General features: G+C 44.5%; 3 protein-coding genes across 4 annotated transcripts in view; 1 reads left to right on the forward strand and 2 right to left on the reverse strand.

Annotated features, from left to right (window-relative positions):
• cdh23 (cadherin-related 23) overlaps positions 1 to 21142 on the forward strand; it is a 130735-nt gene that overhangs the window by 96096 nt on the left and 13497 nt on the right. The window contains exons 23-38 of the mRNA XM_028422897.1: positions 1037 to 1226; positions 1495 to 1640; positions 1844 to 2063; positions 2360 to 2512; positions 2923 to 3036; positions 3606 to 3754; positions 7205 to 7265; positions 7473 to 7621; positions 7758 to 7893; positions 8426 to 8814; positions 9199 to 9300; positions 9438 to 9440; positions 9545 to 9694; positions 9996 to 10124; positions 10275 to 10403; positions 10507 to 10734. Of these exons, the coding sequence (XP_028278698.1) occupies positions 1037 to 1226; positions 1495 to 1640; positions 1844 to 2063; positions 2360 to 2512; positions 2923 to 3036; positions 3606 to 3754; positions 7205 to 7265; positions 7473 to 7621; positions 7758 to 7893; positions 8426 to 8814; positions 9199 to 9300; positions 9438 to 9440; positions 9545 to 9694; positions 9996 to 10124; positions 10275 to 10403; positions 10507 to 10734 (2448 nt within the window). The remainder of the gene's footprint in view (positions 1 to 1036; positions 1227 to 1494; positions 1641 to 1843; positions 2064 to 2359; positions 2513 to 2922; positions 3037 to 3605; positions 3755 to 7204; positions 7266 to 7472; positions 7622 to 7757; positions 7894 to 8425; positions 8815 to 9198; positions 9301 to 9437; positions 9441 to 9544; positions 9695 to 9995; positions 10125 to 10274; positions 10404 to 10506; positions 10735 to 21142) is intronic.
• On the reverse strand, positions 4100 to 6174 carry LOC114446974 (uncharacterized protein C10orf105-like). Of its 2 annotated transcripts, none has more exons than XM_028422899.1 (2): positions 6070 to 6174; positions 4100 to 4896 (listed from the first exon to the last, which is right to left on the reverse strand). In XM_028422899.1, exon 2 carries the CDS (start codon positions 4878 to 4880, stop codon positions 4377 to 4379), a length of 504 nt encoding a protein of 167 aa, XP_028278700.1. In that variant the 5' UTR covers positions 4881 to 4896; positions 6070 to 6174; the 3' UTR covers positions 4100 to 4376. The 2 variants fall into 2 exon arrangements, with proteins under 2 accessions (XP_028278700.1, XP_028278702.1); XM_028422901.1 differs by having other exon boundaries at positions 6078 to 6151.
• On the reverse strand, positions 11527 to 21132 carry vsir (V-set immunoregulatory receptor). Its single transcript, XM_028422898.1, has 7 exons — positions 20875 to 21132; positions 16381 to 16788; positions 16123 to 16173; positions 15920 to 16030; positions 15644 to 15671; positions 14896 to 15071; positions 11527 to 13165 (listed from the first exon to the last, which is right to left on the reverse strand). The coding sequence occupies exons 1-7, from the start codon at positions 20960 to 20962 to the stop codon at positions 13131 to 13133; spliced, it is 897 nt and encodes a 298-aa protein (XP_028278699.1). The 5' UTR covers positions 20963 to 21132; the 3' UTR covers positions 11527 to 13130.

Consider the following 21142-nt stretch of genomic DNA (forward strand, 5'->3'; position numbering starts at 1 on the left):
AAGAAATGCAAGTCTGAAGTGTTGCTACATTTTCCAGTTATTCACGCTCTCTTGTAGCCATTCCTGAGTTACTCATACTGAATGTGACTCTCTGCGCTCGGCGGACAGAGGCTGTTGCCCCTCTGACCGTTCTTCAATAAATCTGACCACCCAGCCTTACAGTCCTGTAATTGGCCCCAACGTAGCCCTGGTCCAGCTAGTGTTTCCATGGTGACAAGAGGCCACCTGCTGAGTCGTCCTGGAGGTGTCCAGTGAGCCAATGAATTTGGCTGCTTCGTCCAGTGCAGGGATCAGCCCGCTCAGATCTTAGGAGCACCCCATCATCAGCTGCTGTAGCCTCTTACATTCAGCTGCTGTACACACAGACAGCACTGAGGCTCCTCTAGCATCCTCTTTTGAAGCAGGATTCCCTTTTCTGCCACTCGGCAGTCAGATCAGGACCACAGTTCAAGAGACAAGGCTAATATATTTGCTCACCGCCTTTAATGTGCTCCGCTCAGGCCAGAATTGATTAGTTCAACTGGCCAGGCACTACCCTATGTCTTCTATCACCTCCGATTGTCTGTGCAGCTGCTAATCAATGGCACTGTGAGACGCCTGCCTACCATGTCCCTTCAATAATTAAAAAACCTCCAAAACCTTTGTTCCTCTAATGACCAATTAACCAGTTTCCAGCATTTTTAGTCAGCACGCTGAATAATTGATCAGCTCTTTAAAAATCAGCCAGTGTTTTTAGCCGGGCTCCCGGCTTCACACATTAAACACCCGTCACCACTTTGTCACAAAAAGAGACGTTTCCATTTTTTAACTGACTGATGTGTTGGAACAGTAGGAGGGGTTGTATGAGAGGATGCTCAGGGGCTGGTATGAGATGTGCTTTTTACTAATACTGCTTAAACTCTTATTCCTTTCCTGGTAAATCCTCATGTCTCTCCTCCTGCCATTATCGGCAAAAAATCTGGTCTATCTAGGTTTTCTCATCGTATACAGAATACAGGACGTTGTCTGAAGTTTTTCCTCTGTCCTCCCTGTCCAGGTGTTGGCTGTGGACCCTGACAATGGAGAAAATGGGACAGTCACGTACAGTATCAGTCCAGAAAACCCTTTCTACACCATCAACAGCAACACAGGGAAGATCCGCACCAGCGGGGTGACGCTAGACAGGGAAAGTACAAACCCCAGGAACGCAGCGCTTATGAGGACCATCGTCATCTCTGCTGTGGACCGTGAGTACTGACAGTGTGCGCAGGACCTCAGTTTGCTTTTAGCTGGGTAAATTTGAGTCTTTGCACCATCAGCAAGCAAATCATTCTCAGTAGAGAGCTTTTAGTTCTCAGCCTTTAGCCACTTTCTTCAAGCCACCTTCCTAAAGTTTTATGTTGACCATGAACTTTTTACTGTGGCTAATAAACTCCTCTGACCATAAGACCGTGTGTCTGTGTGTGTGTGTGTGTGTTTGTGTGTCCTTGTATATCCCTCTGGCTCCCTCTTTAGGTGGCACACCTCCACTGCGTGCGTCAGTGAGCACCACTGTGTTTGTAAACCTGCTGGATCTCAATGACAATGACCCGACCTTCCTCAACCTGCCGTTTGTTGCTGAAGTACCAGAGGGGCTGCCTATCGGATCCTCGTTTTTTAGGGTAAAATAATGATGTTTTATAAAAGTTCTGAACAGAAAAAAATGATCTAACTCTGTAATTTTTCAAAAATTCTAGAAATGCTGTTATTATTAAAGAACAGTATTAGGCTGCATAGTCACTGCTATCCACTCAAAATCATTTACACACCCATCGTCTGCTGTCTCTACCCTTTCAGTAACCTCCTCACCTCTCTCTCTCTCTAGGTCCAGGTGGAGGACCCCGATGAGGATAAAAATGGCTTGATCACTTTGGCCTTACAGATGGGCATGCCTCGGCTTGACTTCCGCCTGAACAACTCCACTGGCGTTCTCACCTCCGCTGCAGTCCTGGATCGTGAACAGATTGCTCAGTACCAGCTGAGGATTATTGCATTTGATGCTGGAAAGTTCCCTCGCACCTCGACTTCGACCCTCACCGTCGCAGGTTTGATTTCCCTCTGCTCTTTTTCTCTGAGATTTGAAGATTAGATGAAGTAATGTGTTGAGTGAAATGCTGCCATCTGCTGGATGAATATGAAAAAAACCCATAAAAGGAATAAGTGGAAACATAAAATGATTGGTATTTATGGTATTTCCTAAATGGATCAGATGAGTCAGAAGAAGCTCAGAAGAACACAAACAAGAAAGAAAAGTGAAAAGTGTTCATATTTACTGTCCTCATGTACATCTATCTGTGTGTCCTCTTGTCTTTCTGTCTTTGTGTTTGTATGCGTGCGTCAGTTCTGGATGTTAATGATGAGACGCCCACCTTCAACCCTCGCGTGTACAATGTTTCCCTGAGTGAGAGCGTCCCTAGAGACTACATAGTAGCACGCCTCAGCTGCTCTGACAACGACGCTGGTCTCAACGCTGAACTTAGCTACTTCATCACAGGTCAGAGGTCACAGTGGGAAGTCTGTTTTCTTTTTGTGTGTGTATTTGTGCAGTTATGGGGACTGTGTGCACGTTTCCCCCATCATCCATCTCTGTGTGAGTTTATGTATGAGTTGAGCTCCTCATGCATGCATGCTTCTGGTAGAAACTCTGGTCTTTAATGGAGGGTTCAGCTTTGATAGCAGATCTTTAGCTCACAACTGTAGTTTTTGGCCTAACATTAAGATGTTTGACTGTAAGACTGTATTTGTCAGTAAAAAACTGAAACAAACACAAAAGTTTACAGTGGTATATAATGTACATATATCATTTATCTGTAATGTATATTGTATTTTCTTCGCTTCTTTTGGTTTCTGGGTAGTAGTACAGTAGGTGAATCAGTGAAATGATTGAGTGTTGTGTATTTTCAGGTGGTAATCAGGATGGAAAATTCAGCGTGGGCTTCAGAGACGGAGTTGTCCGGACAGTGGTTGGCCTTGACAGAGAGACCCAGGCAGCATACACGCTGATTGTAGAAGCTATAGGTGTGTCATAAATACCTATCATGTTTTATTCATACAAAAAAAAAACTAGTTTGTTTTTGTCACACTCATTGGTGCTCTAGATAGATAGATAGTATCAGGTAGCAACATAGGAACAGACAGCACAGCATGCATAAGGGTATAAACATAGGGTACTAAAAGCAAAAAGCAAATCTACTGTGTGAAAATGATGGAAAAAAAACTGATGCATGCACAGCTGCAGTGATTTCAGACTCTTGCTCAATGGCCTTTGTTCCTGTTTGAAGAAAAGAAAGAACAAAAACTCTGAGGTTTTCCTGTTTTGAACCAGTGAGTCAAAGTAGCTTATCTGTGCTTAGAGACCAGAGTCACAATTGAGTTGCAGAGATAATGTAAAACAGTGCAAGAGATCAGAATTACACACAATGTAGCTGAACATGACGCAAGCCTTCATGTACCAACGGTCTTACAGCTTTATAAAAAAAAAAGAAAAGAAAAAATGTGGGATTCTGGGTTTATGACAGTGTTAGGCTTCCTATACTCTATGGAAAGATACTGGATTGATTTATAAAATATAACATTTCTGTGTGCAGACAATGGTCCAGCAGGAAGTCGGAGGACAGGCACAGCCACTGTCTTTGTGGAGGTGCAGGATGTTAATGACAACAGACCCATCTTCCTCCAGAACAGCTATGAGACCAGCATCCTGGAAAGTGTGCCTCAAGGAACAAGCATCCTTCAGGTAGAAAACACACACACACACACACACACACACACACACACACACACACACACACAGTGAAACACAGGTTTATAGTAAAGTCATTTTTATTTTATCAGCTACACAGTGGTGTCTTTTTTGGCTCAGGTTGCATCTTGCGTCTTAATGTACATGAATCACCAGGTGGATGCGGTTTACTGCTTCAGAGCAATTAGCATTATAATGTGGAGGAAAGGAGCCCGTCCCCAGGCCCTGGGATTGCTGAAATTAAAAACTCATTTAGAGCCTATTATACAGAATAAACTGAGATGGTGTCCTTTGAGGCATTTGTTTGCTGGTTTTTTATATTAAATTATTGTTGTCTGTAATTGAACTGAAATCATTTTGATCTCTAGTGAATATCGTGCAGCGCTGTGATGAAAGAGACCATCCATGCCTAACAGTTGTACCTGCTGCAGAGGATAGAATCACAAAAACGTGCAGCCCCACTGAAATGGCTTTTCGATTGCCTAATTTTTAAGTACATTTACAGCAAACTGCATCTACCTAGAATTCACAGAAAGTTGAAACAAAAACTGAAGTCGCTCCAGCACAGAATATCACTGCTGTGCACCAGTCAGTCCTCCGTCACTCTGTCCTCCAGTCAGATTTCAGTAACATAGTCGAACAGACAAGGCGTGCTGATGTGGGGCCCCTCTCTGGTCTCCGGCTGCAGCGTCTGTTGGGTTGGAGGCTGGGATGTATGCACGCTCTCGCTCTCGCGCTCGTGCGGCCTCCGATGAGCCGGCCGTCTGAAGGAGAGGTTGTATGAACGGCGATATGAGCCCAGCCTCCTCCACTGCTTGAGCTGAGGCTCACTGGACAAGCTTCTCCCACGAGCCAGGCCCTCTCCTGGGCCGCAGCTCGCCTCAGAGTCCCCGTCCTGATCCGATGGCCGACACACAGCTAAGAAGACTGCTAACGCTGCCAGCAGCAATGATAAACCCAGCACCACCATGATGGTGAATTCTGGGTCATAGGTGTCTGATGAATAGGATGGTGGCTGCTGGATGGTGGGGGGGATGGTGGTGGTTGTCAGGCTGGAGAGAATGATGTTGTCTGTGTAGGAGGTTAAGGTGAAGTTGGAGTCTGGACTTGTGATGTTCATGTTGTCTCAGTCCTGTCTGGAGAAAGCAAAAGAAGGAGGTTTGAAGCCTTTATTAGGATGCTTTAGAATGTGTGTGTGTATGTGTGTGTGTGTGTGCACTCAGCCTCCATCAAAGTGCCAGAGCAGCACTCTTGATATGGTGTGTTTTGCCTCACTAGCCAAGCCTAACCAAGCTGAGTAGGTTTATTTAGGGGCTTATTTTCATACAGTATGTTCCCTTCTGTAGGATCACACACATACACACACACACACACATGTGTAAACATGCATAGAATCGCATGCATGCACACACAAATGCTGTGACATGTTTGGCATTTTGTGGCAATTATGTAGCTATTAAATCAAGGACTACAAAACAGTCAATGCTTGACAGGCTTTCTTCAATGTAAAACAAATTGGGTTTATTAAAATGCCCCCTTGTAAAATGCATGGCACCCACCTCTTCTACCAGTCACCAATTATCTACCCCCCCACCCCTTTTTTTTTTTCCTGCACGCCCCCATCTTCAGCGTAGTAACATTTGTAAATGTCATCGTCCTTAATTCAGCGGAGACAAAGCATGGCTTATCGGTTTAAGGGGAACACATTGGGACGTGAAATTATTTTTAAGACCAAATGCCAGGAAAGCTGTGAAAAGGCCAGTGGAGCAGGATGGCTCGTTAGAGAGTCAGTTCATTAGTCAGCGCCTCCAAGCACATACACCACACACTCTCATACACACACACAGCTATTGAAAGTTTCTTTCTCTCCCCACACATACTGTAGCCTGCACATATTCGTGATTAGGCACGCTGTTCTTAAGCTTGGCAGCCTGGCTGTAAGGTGCTCTCCCCCTCCTCTCTCTCACCCCACATTGTTGCTCCTACAGATCTGACTGCTCAGCTACTTTTGAAACTTCTTCAGACTTTGTCGACACACATTTGTAAAGTTCTCCTGTAGTTTCTTTGTAGCAATAATATTTGAATGTGCAGCCACTGTTTGCTGTTAATTGTTGCTATATAGCATACAGCACATGTCAAGCAGCTCTTCATTGTGTAAATGTATCATTAACAACTTGAGAGTAAATCAGACAAGATCACATCACAAGAGACATCAAAAAGATTGGTTGCAAAGTAAATCTTTGTGTACCCCAAAAGCCACTTCCCAGCTTAGATCATTTGGAATAAACCTTCAAAAAATATATACTCACACCCTCACTTTGAAGACTCTTTAAAACAGCACCTTGCTTAGTTCCAATAACTGACCTGTTTCGTGGCTCCACGCACTTGTTTTCCCCCCTTAAACTGCTGCTTTCCCAGAAACAGAGGGGGAAACCGTGAGGAGGAAGAGGGGATCAGGGAGAAAAGGGGGTAAAATGTGGGCGACAGCATCACAGTAGTTATGTCTCACTACTGTTTTAACGCCAAGGAGCCAAAGACAACGGTGTGTTTTCTCATCCATACACAGACATAATGAAAAAGCTCCTGGTGTTCGCTCTCCACATCTCCACACTCACAACATCTGGCTCTGCAATGTAGTTGTGCACTTTCTACACCCCCTTTTATGGCCTAAGTGGTGCATTCCACTGTGTAATACCCTATTCATCACTCACCAATCTGACCCCCCAGCCTCTTTTGCCTCCCCCTCCCCTCTCCTCCTCTTTCTCCTCTCCCCTCCACATCTCTTTATAAAGCTAATGAGACTGAAGTTGGGCCCCTCTTCACAGAGGAAGTGAGAGAGAGAGAGCAAAGGAGGACACACAGGGCAAGACAGAGACTGTGAGTGTGTGTGCTGAGTTTGTGCATATCTACCTGAGTGCTCATGCGCTCGAGTGTCTTGAGTGAGTGTCTCCGAATGCAATTCAATATGCTCTTTGTAGACGGCGCCACAGATTTTGACACATCTGCACAGTGGAGCTGGATGTGTGACATGGAGTCAGCTTCATCCAGTGCCAGCAGCTGTGTGCCGCTCTGGATTCTCAAGTCAGTCTTATGACATGGCCCATTCAGCAGCAGCCCAGCATGCTCCACTATTTATCAGTGTACGCCGTGGAGCCGTGCTGTCTGCACTCGCTTTGGGTTTTCTGGGTGCTTTCTGGCGATCTGCCTGCAACAGAGAAGCAGGGTTTCTCACTGCCAAGCAGCAGAGTTGTTGTGGCAACAAGACACGGAGCACTGGCTAAAATGTGGTGAATGGAAAAGTACTGTATGAGTTTGGCAATGCTGTCGTTAGGCTGGAGGAGAAATCGCCTGGGTTATCTCCACATTGTTGTGCATGCTTGTGTTCATGGCGTCAGTGCAGATATTTAAATGCACAACACACATGGCTCTCTTTGATTTGTACAGGTTCAAGCTACAGATGCAGACCAGGGAGAGAATGGCCGAGTTCTGTACAGGATCATCACTGGTAAGAAGCTAAAGCTCTGTAATTCTGTATTCTAAAAAGGGTGCGACACAAGCAACAAACATTCAGGAGACGAGGAGAAAATATCGTTAATGATAGGTCCTTCACACTTGATTTGCACTGTCAGCAGAAATGATCTCACCCACTATGCAGATACTTTCAGAGAAATAACTTTAAGGTTGCCCCCCCCCCCCCTTTTACTGCATGCAGGGAACAGCAACAGTCACTTTAGCATAGACAGGCAGACCGGGCTGCTGACAAGAGGCCTGAGGGCTCTGAACAGAGAAACCAGCAGCTCACATTTGTTGGAAGTGGAGGCCTACAACAGCGACGAAGGCAGCATGAGGAGCTCCGTGAGGGTAAGTAAAAAAAAAAAAAAAAAGGAGAGCTTCATGGTAAATATGATGAATTCAGCACCCTGAGGATCAGAAGAAGGTGTTGAGTGGCTTTGGTTTGTCACAGATTCGATTCTTTAATGTATTGCTTCTTCTCCAGGTGATCATATACGTTGACGATGTTAACGACGAGGTGCCGGTGTTCACACAGCAGCAGTACAACCGCCTGGGCCTGAGGGAGACGGCTGGCATCGGCACCTCCGTGATTGTGGTGCGTGCCACGGACCCTGACACCGGTGAGTCCAGTCTCGGATAAAGGAGAGAGAAATGTGTTTGTTAAGCTTTCTAAATCAGGCCTTACACATCATCTGCAGTGTTCAGAATGTGACGGCTCTGGTGCTCTAGATGCAGATCACTAATCTAACACTAGTGGGTGCTTCTTTGAAGAACCCATTTTATGTTATGACACCCTGGTTTGCACAAAACACAAACACTGCACTGCAACTGGCATTTAAATCTATACTTCTGCTGTGCAGTACTACTTCCTCTATTCACTTCCTGTGTTGCTTAGTGCTTGATAAACATGGCTGCTGCTTTGACATACATTTTCCAAAACATCAAAGCAGGCCTGAAACCAAAATAAATGCATTAAAGCTAAGGACTGTGCTGGTAACTGTGTTAGACAGAGGTCAGCTGGATAGAGCTTTATTTCAAGTGAATAGTCCTAATTATTTTATTAATAAATCCTAATTATTACACCCACAAGAGCAGTTTATTATATACGTTATTACTGTAAAGATCACACCTCTTACTTGTCTTTCTGCCCAGGTGATGGAGGAGCCGTTGCTTACGCTCTTGTGTCCGGCTCGGACCGCAAGTTCGAGGTGGATGTGAGCACTGGTCTGGTCACCACCGTGGACTATCTGGACTACGAGACCAAGACCTCATATCTCATGAACATCTCAGCCACTGACCAGGCTCCGCCCTTCCACCGGGGCTTCTGCACCGTCTACGTCACCTTACTCAATGAGCTGGATGAAGCCGTGGCCTTCTTCTCTCCGGGCTACGAGGCTTCTCTTCGCGAGAACATCGCCACGGGCACAGAGGTGATTCAGGTGCAGGCGCAGTCTGCCGACAACTTGAACCAGTTGTCTTACCGCTTCGACCCTGATACGTCGCCTGCAGCTCTGGCTCTGTTCAGGATAGACAGCGTCACGGTGAGTGGGGGACCAGAGGAGGAAAGGTCACTGATTACATGAGCACAATACGTATGCATCTTTATTTTATACTTCAAAGACGACGCCCACCTTCTGTCAGATATTTTTCATCCATTAACCGCAGTGATTCCATAACACCTCGTCCTCTGTGATTTAAGCTCCTGTTGCTGCATGACTGTGAGCTGATCAAAGAGCCTTTGTGCTTTGAAGTCATTTGATTCCTTTCAGAGATGAGGAATGGGGATTTCTTTGTTGATTTGTATGACGGCTTGTTAGTTTTTCTGTCCTCGCTCCTGTCACGCCGGGGATTTCCATCTTGTATGGAGTCTTATATGGAGGTGGATGTGTGTGTGTGTGTGTGTGTGTGTGTGTGTGATGTTTCAGGGCCGCATCACAGTGACGGGCCTGCTGGACAGAGAAAAGGGGGACATGTACACCCTGACTGTTGTAGCAGATGATGGAGGCCCCAAAAAAGACTCCACTGTGGTGCGTGGCTTCTTTATGTTTTCACGTGCCTTCCCATCAATGTGCACTTTTTAATGTTTTAATGTTGTGTGTATTCTGTTATAGAAGACTTAATGGCATTCCTCTTTTATTCATTGCATCCCTCATTGGATCTGCAGAAGGTAAGATCTTATGTCCGTTTCTAAGTAGGTCTGTTTCAGCTTAAAGGTAAGTATCACTTCAGTCATTTGTATTAGAACCCACGCTTGACATTACTTCCTCTCAGGTGTCCATCACCATTCTGGATGAGAACGACAACAGTCCAGAGTTTGACATCACATCTGATACTTCAGTGGACGTCCCAGAAAACACCCCCATGGGGAAAAGAGTGGCGGTGGTGCTGGGAAGGGACAGAGACGCTGGGTTAAATGGACTGGTGAGGACAAAGAGGAGATGGACAGAAATACTTTTTTTTGTATGAAATGTAATAATTTAATAGTTACAAATCATATAACACATTTTTGGCAATAACTCCAAAATTAATACGATAATTCTGATATAAAGTGCCCCCCTTTTTTACCTCCTGTCCCTGGATGAGAACCAGGACTGGAGGCCTCCTTTTTTGAATCACAGCGAGCTCCATCATTCTTTAACATCTGTGCAGAAATCTGATCAAAGTGTTTGTTATAGTCTTGTGACATTTTGCCTGCCTGTCTTTCTCTCTGTGTGTGTCTCAGGTCAATTTCACTCTAGTGGCTGGCAACATGCAGGATGTCTTCAAGATCAAGACGGTGAACAACACCTATGGCGAGGTGTACGTCAATGCTCCTCTGGACAGAGAGTCAGTGGATCGCTACCTGCTCAGGGTCAGCCAGCATCCAGCAGATATCCATCTAACTGTGACATTTAAGCACATTCACATGTTTTTTTGTGCGGTATTTGATCTCAGGCCAGCTGTCCAAACATGTGGCGAGTCTTGCGTTCTAACACACATCACTTCTTGTGTGTTGTTACAGGTGCGTGCCATCGACAACGGCTCGCCTCCTAGATACACAGACCTCTCACTCACCATCAACATCCTGGACGTCAATGATAATGCACCTGTTATTGAAAGCCAGAGGGGCTACAATGTCAGCATAAGTGAGGTAAGGATGCTGTGACACACGACATTTTATTAGTGTGTACGTTGCTTAAGATTGTCTTGAACATGTGTTGTCCACAGTTAATCCATTTTATTGTATTTTGCAGAATGTTGGTGGAGGCACCTCAGTCCTCCGTGTGATGGCTACTGATCGAGACATCGGACCTAACGCCATGCTGTTTTACTACATCACTGCCGGAAACCAGGACCTGACCTTCCGCATGGACCGAGTGACTGGCGAGATGGTGACACGGCCGGCCCCTCCAGACCGAGAGCGCCAGCAGGAGTACAGGCTCGTTGTCACCGTGGAAGATGACGGCACGCCACCACTGTCGGTAAGGAAAAAAAGCACCAAGCACATCGCAAACATGCTGCAAATAATTTGCCATTTTAATGTTGACCTGAACTTTGCAGAAACAGGTCATTTGAATAACTCAGCATCACGTTACGCAGCCATTGCTCTGCAAACACGATGCGTACCTGTTCGTCTTCCGGCCTTAAGCTGTAGCACAGTACAGACATGAGGCATAGTAAGCCTGACAGAGCCCACACAGTTCAATTCAAATGTTTGATCTTCAGTAAAAGTTCAGTGGCTGTGTAGGCACAGGAAACACCTTATTTTGTCAACAGGAAAGCCACAAGGAGGAAGAAAAATGCTGCAGCTTTTAATGTGTAGAACTGTTTAATATTTAAAACACATTTTAAATACCTTTTATATATATATATTAGAATAAATATTGAGTACAATAAGTGATTTATATTATATGCATTCATTTTCATGTGACACACAGTCACACTGTATTGTCTCAGCCACTCATTAAGAGACATGAATGATACAAACCTGCTATAAAATACTGAAAAAAAGGGACATCATCAGACATTCACCCCTCCCACCCAGCTCTCTGTCTCATCCCATAAAACAAGATACTGAGCTTGTTTTATCATTTTCTCTCCTCAATGCCAGTCTCCCTCTGGTGTGCACCATCTTCCAGGCACACAAGTGGAACAACCTTGTTCTATCTGTGATGGCTCCCTTGACAGCAAGTGCAGCACGTCCTTGTATAGTAATAGTTTTGGAGACCTGCCATTGGAAAAGGAACAGTGATTTCAGAGACCAGACACAAGGCTTTAAAGGTTTACGAGCGCCATTTTATTATACAAGCTACTAACTGGACAATTTAAATGCAATATACAGAATAAACATGGCATCTGTGTCTAATATACACTTTTTATAGTAAAAAAAATAACATATTGCATTCAAGTTAACACAGAGATCATTCTTGAAACTGTATCCTGATGCTTTAAAGATTTGAAAACACACACACAGACACACACACACACTCATAAGACATACTGTACATATTACCCTGACCTACACTTGCTACACATCGCTTTGGAGCACCTGCTGTGCACCATTTACCTCAATATGAACACAAAACCACCAGTGGTTTTAAACACTTATATAAACACTGCAGTCATTTGCAATTATATATTTCCCTCTTGTTCCACCTTAATATGATTCATCTTTGGTCAACATTTTAAAGTTTACACGTCCTCTAAAAACATCTCATAAGGCACATTGCAAACATAAAAACAGAGCTCCTTGTTGAAATGCACAAATACAAAAATATTCACCAGCAGAGGTGGGATGGCAGTGATTAAACTGTTTTTTGGTGTCTGCTACATTCAAGAGGAAAAACTATTTATTATTTACAAGCACAATATTTAAGGCCACTGTTAGGAGCTCTCACATTTGTGAAAGTTGGAAGAGTGTTGGAAGAGAGTATTTAAAGCAACAGAGCTGACAGTAACTGAGGTAGCAAAGAAGGAAGAGAAAAAGAGAACCAGTGTTGAGTAGAAATCATACAGAGGAACGGTGTAATGCCATGAAAACAAGTTACTGTCAACTGGAACAAAAATATCAGGATTTTAATGGACCCCTTAATTACAATAAAAAAAGTGAAAGGTAAAAATAAAATGGGGATGTGGTGCTGATGTGTCTACCATGTTACCATGGTTACAAAATATTGGCAAGTGTATAGAGATACATTTGCTCCCGTATAATTCCACAGTCTAGTTACACACTAAATAAAATTCCCTCTAAAACTGGACACAGTCATACAACCTGCAAACATCTCGCCTTTCTGTCCTGTTATGACACATGATCTATGATTTCTGCCACAAATTCCACCCATCTGCATTTCTGCAGTGCCAGGAAATTATTCAGCAAAAGGAACAAAACAAAGTAACCGCCATGCTGATTTCCACTGTTTACCAACCGTGTTCTGGTGCTCCTGACCTCAAACGCATTACTCATCTACTGGCAGAGGGGAAGGAGTAACATTTTGTTAGCAGGTTTATTTGTTTTTGTTTTTTTTAACTGCATGACCGTGCTAATTTTGGTGTGAAAAGCCCGTCCATGACACTGATCATAAGCAGCAGGTCTCACCAGACCAGGGTACCTGACGGTTCATGAGGCGTTTGGATTCTAGCCACGAGCTAATGTTTGCTTTTAGCCTCCAGCTGTTGTTGCAGGTGAACATAGTTTTTGTATCAAAACAAAAAAAAATACAGTCTTTCCCCTACTGCGGTCCAGACAATGTACAGACGTCAGTCCCAGCTGAGTGTATTGTGAGACGGCTCACAAGTACTCCGGAGGCAGAGAGAAGAGGAAGAGAGTGGCGGTACTGTTTCCAGATCAGCAGTGAGAACGAAGAATGAGGTTTCCCCTTTATATCAGGAAGTCTGGAGACTCAGGGATGGTGTCTGAAACAGAGCCACAAGCATGTCAGTGAGCCGGCATTCGACATGTGGAACATTACACATGAAGGGATTTCCACTTCCTGCTCTAAAAAGCGACAGATTTTTGTCGAATGTCAGACTTTCCAAACCTCACACATGGACACGTGGAGACTGAGCTGAGAGAATGAGATGTGTTTTGCTGGAAACCCATTAAAAAGCGGAACAGAGAGGCCTCGAGTCTTGAGTTGCGACATGACGAAGATAACAGGGAAGTTAAATTCCACTAAGCTGAACGTCAGCAAGCTGAAAAACCATGAAGAGGTCTTTCATCCATGTAACATGAAACCTTGGACAAGAAAGCAGGCTGGGTGTTTTTCTGCACGACATCTGTGCACCACTGAAGGAAATTGGCTCTGGGACAGAAAATCCACCTTGACAAATGTAAAAGATATTGTGTTTTCTTCTAGAGAACTTGATGGTTCTATCAATATGTGACTCTCCTCTCAGATAAAGGAATCATATCTGTGATTTGTGACATTTCTTATTGTATCAATATGTTGTCCTGTTTTATTACATTACCCTTTAAGAGGATGTGATTTGGGGATGGCCCATATGTGAGAGAAACAACACATGTGAAGGATTAGGCTGCGTTTTCAGCAGCAGGTTCGTTTGTATGCCTTCTCCCTGTACCAGCTCAGACTGTGCTGCAGGGAATCTGGCCAATCCGCCTCAGTATGCCTGGAATGTCTGCTCAGGTGCCCCGGGAACCGGTAGAAAAACACTTGGGATTGAAACCCTTAACCGTAGCTAATGTTTCAGTATTGTTTCAAGTTGAGTCCGAGAGAACCACTGAAAGGGGCCATTAGTGCCAAATGAGAGTGCTGATGGGTGGAGAATGACTTGCTGGGAAGGCGGGAGAGGCACTCAGAAGATGACAGCCAAAGGAGGAGGTTGTAGTGTGTGTGTGTGTGGAGGGGTAGAAACTGAACTGCCTACTTCTTTTTTTTTTTTTCTTTACTCAGCCCAGCTGTTTTGTGCGTGCAAATTAGCACTTGCATGTCTAAGCCAAATGTCATAGTTGTTCTTTGATTGCATCAGTCTTTTACCATACGGAGCAGATATTTTGAAACAGGGGTTTCAGATATGTGTACGTGCTTAACACAGATATCTGATGTTTTTCTGACTCTTTAACATTTGCATACAAACAATATATTACATTAGAGGAAGCTGAACTTCTGAAGCCAAATGTTCATTTTTTACTTTATGTTTATGTTCTGCTTGTTTAATGGTGGGATTTCTACCTTTATTCTCTTATCATACTGATGATGTTGCTCTGTTTAAAACCTCTTTTGTTACAAAATCCTCTTCCTTCCTTGTGCAACTGCATGTGTAATTTAAAAAAGATATTGCAATATACACACTATAATCCGAACAAAACAGTGACTTATAAACTAGTCATCTTCCTGGGAGGAACTACTGCTCACTGGGTGCATGTTTTAGGCGTTGAAGTTTTCCAGACACCTACTACGAGGTTCTGTTGGACCTACTAGAGGACGCTCACACAATAAAATGTACATGAGCTCCTAGGAGTGACATATTCAATACAAATTAATTCAGAAGAGTCTCTGGGCCTTTACAGAAACCCAGAACCTGATCCCCAAGAAGTACCCTCACAGTCTGTGTCTGTGTGCTGTGGTGTTAGTTCGTAGGGCCTGTCTTGTGTTATGAGTTGTTTTATAAGGGTGTCTTCTTACCTTCTATTGGGAAGAACACGTCCCCATGTGCGGGAGGAGAGAGGGGCGTCCCCGGCTCAGACAACAGGTGGTGACCTGTCTCTGAGGACTGCCTGGTCATGATCTGAGAAACAGTGCGGGTCTTTGTCTGCGGTGATCCTCCAAGAAACACAGGGTTTTCATGGCCAAGAGCCTCACTGAGAACACACACAGAGATACACAACAGAAAGAGAACCATGAGTGAAAGACCTCAAATATTACTCAAACTGCTTCAAAACTCATCTGTTGCTTAAGACCTTAAGAAGATTTACGTTAAACCCCCGTCAGACGTGGGATATTGCTAATAAAGTGGCAGCTTTCTGTTACTTTGTGTTCCTCAGGGTTTCACTCTGACGACACCACAGTGACAAGTTGTGTCAGATTGGAAGCTGATCTGAGCACTGAGCTCTGGATATAGTCAGCCTCTCTTTCATAAAGTCTATGTTGGCCAGATGTCTGTACAGGTCTTCAGAATCTGAATGTGCTGAATGGAACTTTTGTCATATTTGATCAGTAATCAGTTATACCTGCAGTCCGGTAAGGAACATGAAATACTACACCAAATGTTCAGCAGGAAGTTATTTTGGTGGTTTTGGATGAAAGCTAGCCACTGTATAGGACATGTTGTGGTTGCTACATGGTACACAGTATTATTATTCTGCAGAGCCAGCTGTGTTTTGAAGCAGGGTCATGTGGGATCAGCTGTGTAACAGTCTGTGGGAAAACGTACCTGTCCATCCTCACCAGCTCCTGTGCACCTGGAAGTGGAGAGGAAACAGGAAATGGGCTATTGTGAATGTATTGAAGCGGAGCGGAACACTACAGATATGAGTGTGAATGTGCTTCCCACTGTGTGAAATACAGTTAATCCACCCCACTGACAGGAAACATGTGTCAGAGCAAACACCATGGGAAGCCCAGTGTGAGAGATTTATATTAGACCCACAGCGTGAAGATGGAAATGAGTTTGTGTGTGTGTTTGTTTGCACGTATCAATAATACATACGTTTGTGTGACTGGGCATTCTGCCTCTGTTTGTACACGAGCACCAGAATGAGAGGCAGAGCGAACAGAGCCAAGATGCAGGCTGCTATGGCCAAGGCCACTGGCACAGAGCCTGGGGACGCAACACAAGAGAGACTGTGAGTTAAATACACACAAGAACCCACCAGTCATCGCTTGGCTATAAGGTTGAATTAGGTTTCGTACCTCCAGGTGGTGTGGGGTCCCAGATGGTGCAATTTTGGAAACCATTTCTTCCTGGAAATGGACAATAAGTGCATTACTTGTGACATCTATCGATATATTGTAGTGATTACAGGCAGCTGTCTCTATTCACTACAAGTGGTAGACCATAATAAGCACTCTAAGACATCATCAGGTTGTTATAGGAACATAACATGTCCTACATTGCAGCTTACGAAACACATACAAATGTCTGCACATTCACACATATGATGCCCTTACGTGGTGTAACTTGCAGAACTACGTGGCTGTGGGGCTTCTGCATGACAGAACCATGTTTATGTTCCAACACCTTGATGTCCAGGACCATGCAGCAGTAGCGACCCTGGTCAGCATGAGTCACGTTCTGCAGAACCAACCACATGTTGTGCTCCGTATGTCCAACCTGCACCCCCGTGTGGTTGTGATGCAGACGACTGTTGGATATGTTGCGAGGGTGCTTCCCTCCTGGACAGTACTGGTCGCTGTGAGGTGTGAAAAGCCAGCTGTGCTTCAAAACATCATGGGGGTACATAGCAGCACCTCTCTGAGTGCACAGCATTTTGACAGTGGCTCCCTCCGGACAGGTGTAGTACAGGTGGGGTGCAGCAACCCCCAGTGTGGAGTGAGAGGTGGACATCTCGCCTTTGGCTAGAGGGAGGAGACGAATATGGCAGAATGTAGGTCATACATACAACAAATTGAGTCAGTCCTTATCAGTGCAGTCACAGGAAATTGCTTTGAATAATCAGTTTCTGTGACTGGCTCCATGACTCACAACAGAAATCACCACAGTGCAAAAAGTAATTATAGCAACTACCAATTTCACTCTTTGAAACCACCTATTTGCACGGCCTGTTTCTGCTTGCTGTGTAGTTTTTTGTGCCTTTGGGTCAGCGCAGTTGTTTTCTCCCTCTCTGCCTATTGGAGCTGTGGTTAAAAGCAGTACGTAGTCAGCTGGCTAAAATAAATACACTGAGCTCCTGTGGGAGTAAAATTGCCTGTTCCTCTTAGACAGCTGCAGAAATATATACAGGAACCTATGACATCTCTGCAGCCACTGTAGGAGTCGGCTTCTGTCATTACTGAGTCAGTGCATTGAATCGGCCCTTTACTGGCCACATGGACCTTTATGTGTACTTTCAGGAAACCAACCAGCAAGACAGCTGTGAGACGTTTCCTTACATATCACATAAACTGTTCTCTCACTCTGCCTTCAACCACATCCTGTTCTGACTCTTCTGCAGTGTAATGCACACATGGATAAACTCTTCAATGATCATTTTACTGCAACTAAATAAACATTTCCACACTCTGAACCCCTCCCTTACCACGCAAGAATGTCCAGCATGTAAACAAATGAAGAACTCTCGGGCTTTATCTTCCTAAACAGACCTTGACCAGCCTTTGTCTGTGAGAGATATGAATGTTTAGCGATGGATGTGTGAGTGATGTGCACGTAGAGGTGAACAGCAGGAAGTGTGACACGGTGGATGCGTGCCTGAGTGATGAGGGTGGAGGGTGGTCAGTGCCAGGTCTTGAGGAGTAGACTTCCTTCCTGAGTTGTCCTGGCATGTAAAGCCTCCTCCTGCTCCTCCCACACTTCTCCTCCCGCCTGGCTACTCAAAACTGAATTTAAAGGGCCACAGCTGTATGTGTCTTTATGGGGCTGGAGCTGCTGATTGTGTTTGCAACATTTAATGATTAATGAGTTATCCTTGATCTGTCCATTGGCTGCTTTTATGCACTATTACTAATTCCGTGTGTGTGCCCGACAGCCATGTGTGTTAACAAGAACATAAATGAGGACGCGCATTAATTGTTTTAGTCTAAATGTCAGTACCAGCTTAAAGCAGCTGCTTTGTACTCAGCAGGAAGGGAAATACAGTAGCTGAACAGCCTGTGACCTTTGCTCTTTGATTAGCGGTGCATTTTTTATATGTGTGCATCCTGTGTGTGTGTGTGTGTGTGTGTGTGTGTGTGTGTGTGCCCCGTGCCATGTTCTTGCCTGTGTGGTTTAACTATGCATTATCTATTGTGCACTGAGGAAAAGCAATAGGAAAAGCAGGGAGGGTGATTAAAGTGAAACTGTTATCCCATGCCTGTTCCTGTCTACATGGTGGACAATAGGAGGGGGGAAGCCCTTCTCTTCTCCCGTTTCACACCCACCCTGCCTTCCTCTCTGGCCCATTTTGGATTTTTGGCAAAGAAAGAACTATAGCAGTCAGATATATTCCAGATCTCAGTGACAAGACTAGATATTTTCAAGTAATAAATATCATTTGTTTATGCACTTGTTAAGGTGCCAGGTTGGTGTTGTTTACAGCAGTCTCAGCACAACCTGAGCTGACTGATGTGGTTGCAAAGCAGGTAGAAAAAAACAACAGACAGCAGCCTCTGTATATATAGCAGACAGCTGTGGTTTGGTTCTATTATAGATCCACATTGCCTCCTCTGATCTCTGCTCTCAGGATCCTGATAGCCCCTGAGGGCCCCGAGACAGGCTCTCCTTTGTTTTAAGCCTGAATGCCACCTGTTTTGGACATGTTGCCACTGACAGCTTTCTCTCATTCAGGCATAAAGCATGTGAATCATAAGGGCAATAAATTCTCCTAAAAATTAAAGATAAGGGTGATACAACGTCCCTAATGTTTAAAAAAAAAAAAAAAAAAAGTGCTGCTGCTTCCCGACTCTCCCGCTAACCCCACCCGTTTCTCACCTAATGTGATGGTAATTATTATCCAACCCATGAAACCGGCAGGAGATCACACAGAAAGCAACAGAGTTTCAGTTAAAGAGACAGATGCATGTTTCAGCAACAGGAAGTGTTCAAATGTGCCACTCAGATAGGAGGAAGTGGTTAAGGGGTCAGTGAACTAGGCCTCCATGTTCAGAGATCCACGATGTTTGGTTATAATCAATTTTTTGTGCCTTATAGTAGGTTTGTGTTAATAAATAGCGTGCACTCAGTCTCAACCTTCCTCTTTTGCATCTTTTAAAAGTCACTCGATTAACACAGTTACATCAAGAGTTGTGTAATTATTTCAACAGTCTCTGTTTCACCAAAGCAGCCATGTAGAAAGTGTTAATTGAGTTTTGAAAGAATAAAAATGTACAGATTGACTTAAGCAGGGACATTCCTGCATTAACCAAAACACACTGAGTTGCGGTTTTTGCTGCTGTGACGAGAAGAAGAGTCAAGGCTCTACAGCAGATGATGTGCTGTATCCTTGGACTGCCCAGAGTGTAGGAGATGAGCCTTTACCAGCAGCATGAAGGCCGCAGCTGCTGCTGCTGCCGGGGCTTTCTTAATGCATCATACTCACTGCGAGTTTTCAGCTAAAGACCTTTAAAAAAACACACCCGAAATATCACAGAAAAAATAAGGGAGCTCCCCTCCACCACTGCTTTCTTATTACCCCCACACATGCCCACACAACTGTTGCACATCTCTTCCCGCCTGCTCTTGAAAAGCCCTAATATAGATTTACTCATTTGGAACAGGAGATCAACACATGCTCTACACCAGCTCTGCACAGCAAGAGAAGACATCAGAGGAGCAGCGAGCGGTCGCATCCTGAGCACTTCATTGACCATTTCTGACTGTGCCATTGTCCTCCATAGGGAGCTAATTGCTTATCTAAACTAAGAGGAAAAGAGGCACCAGTGATTATCGCTCCGTTGCTCTCCACTCACAGAAGAGTAGAAAAAGCTACTGTTGGCTGTGGCACAAACAGCTGTTTTTATTGTAGGCTGAAAGGAAGGAAACTTCCTAACAAAGACTGAAGGAGGGCAGAACAGAGTCCAGTCAGTCTGTAACCTTTCAGTTGTTTTAACAGGACCTCTGACTTTCACAGGCCTGCAGTTCAGAGCTGATTAAATCTGGCCCACTCAGTGTTTTTTTAAAGATCTCTGAATATCTGCACACATTTAGTGTAAAATTTAAATGACTTTAACAGGCTTATCCTGTCAGCTTATCTAAATACAGCAAATCCTAAAGCTGTAAACTGATAACCTCCACAAGTTTTCAGGGGCGTTTGAAGTGAGGCGTCCCAGAGGCAACAGCTGCTTCTCCTCTCTGCTCCTGCGTCACTTTGCCTAAAACCTCAAGCAATGCCAACAACAACAACAACAACAACAAAACCCTTATGTGATTATAGCTTTAACCAAAACGCGGAACTCAAAGGGGAAATGAAGCAGTAATTAGGTGGATAAATGTCTGGACGCATGGTTACGCACTGGCGCGCCAGGCGCTGTTGTTTTTTGTGTTTGTGGACCACATCTCTCGACGCGCCAGTGTAGTTTGCGGTTGAGTTTAAGGTGGATTTAACACTTCACTTCATCCCATGGGAGGAGCTTTGGAACAGCTTCACACCATATGTTCTGTCTCAAAGCAACAAACAAAACAAATCTGTAAAGGTTTAATGCGCACAGTTCACACACGCACATCTGCGTCGGCACGCTGTGCCAGACTGAAAGTCCAAGAGGAAGGCACGCATCAGGCCTTTAAAACCCCTCTCCTACTGTTATATTTCATCCATCTAAATGTTCAGGTGTATGCCAAATAACTTTCTCTTGCTTGGTGAAAATAAATGTTGCCATCTGTGCGTTCAGTCCATGAGGGTCACTAAAAACAGCAAGCCCCCACACGCCCTGACAACGAGGTGAGCAGGTTAAACCAGTCAGACGGGCAGCATGGATGTCTGGGATTTTTTTTTTTTTTTTAGTTTTTCTTACCTGCAGCCACAAAAAACAGAAGAAAGACAAAACAAAACACGGATTTCCCTCCCAAAACTGACGTCCGACGGGATGATCTCCACTCCATGGTTTGTCGGGATGCAGGCACAAGAAGAAGAAGAAAACAATGTCTGACTCCAGCTGTTTCCACAAGTGGCCTTTCTTCAACTTTCTGTCTCACTCCCTCTGAAAACTTTTCTTTGTCAGGCTGAGTTGACAGCACCTTGTTGTTTTCTCCCCGACTTGACTCGTCTGAGCTTTAAAGCGC

This window comes from Parambassis ranga, chromosome 15, assembly GCF_900634625.1.
Source record: "Parambassis ranga chromosome 15, fParRan2.1, whole genome shotgun sequence".
Classification (NCBI taxonomy): Eukaryota; Metazoa; Chordata; class Actinopteri; family Ambassidae; genus Parambassis; species Parambassis ranga.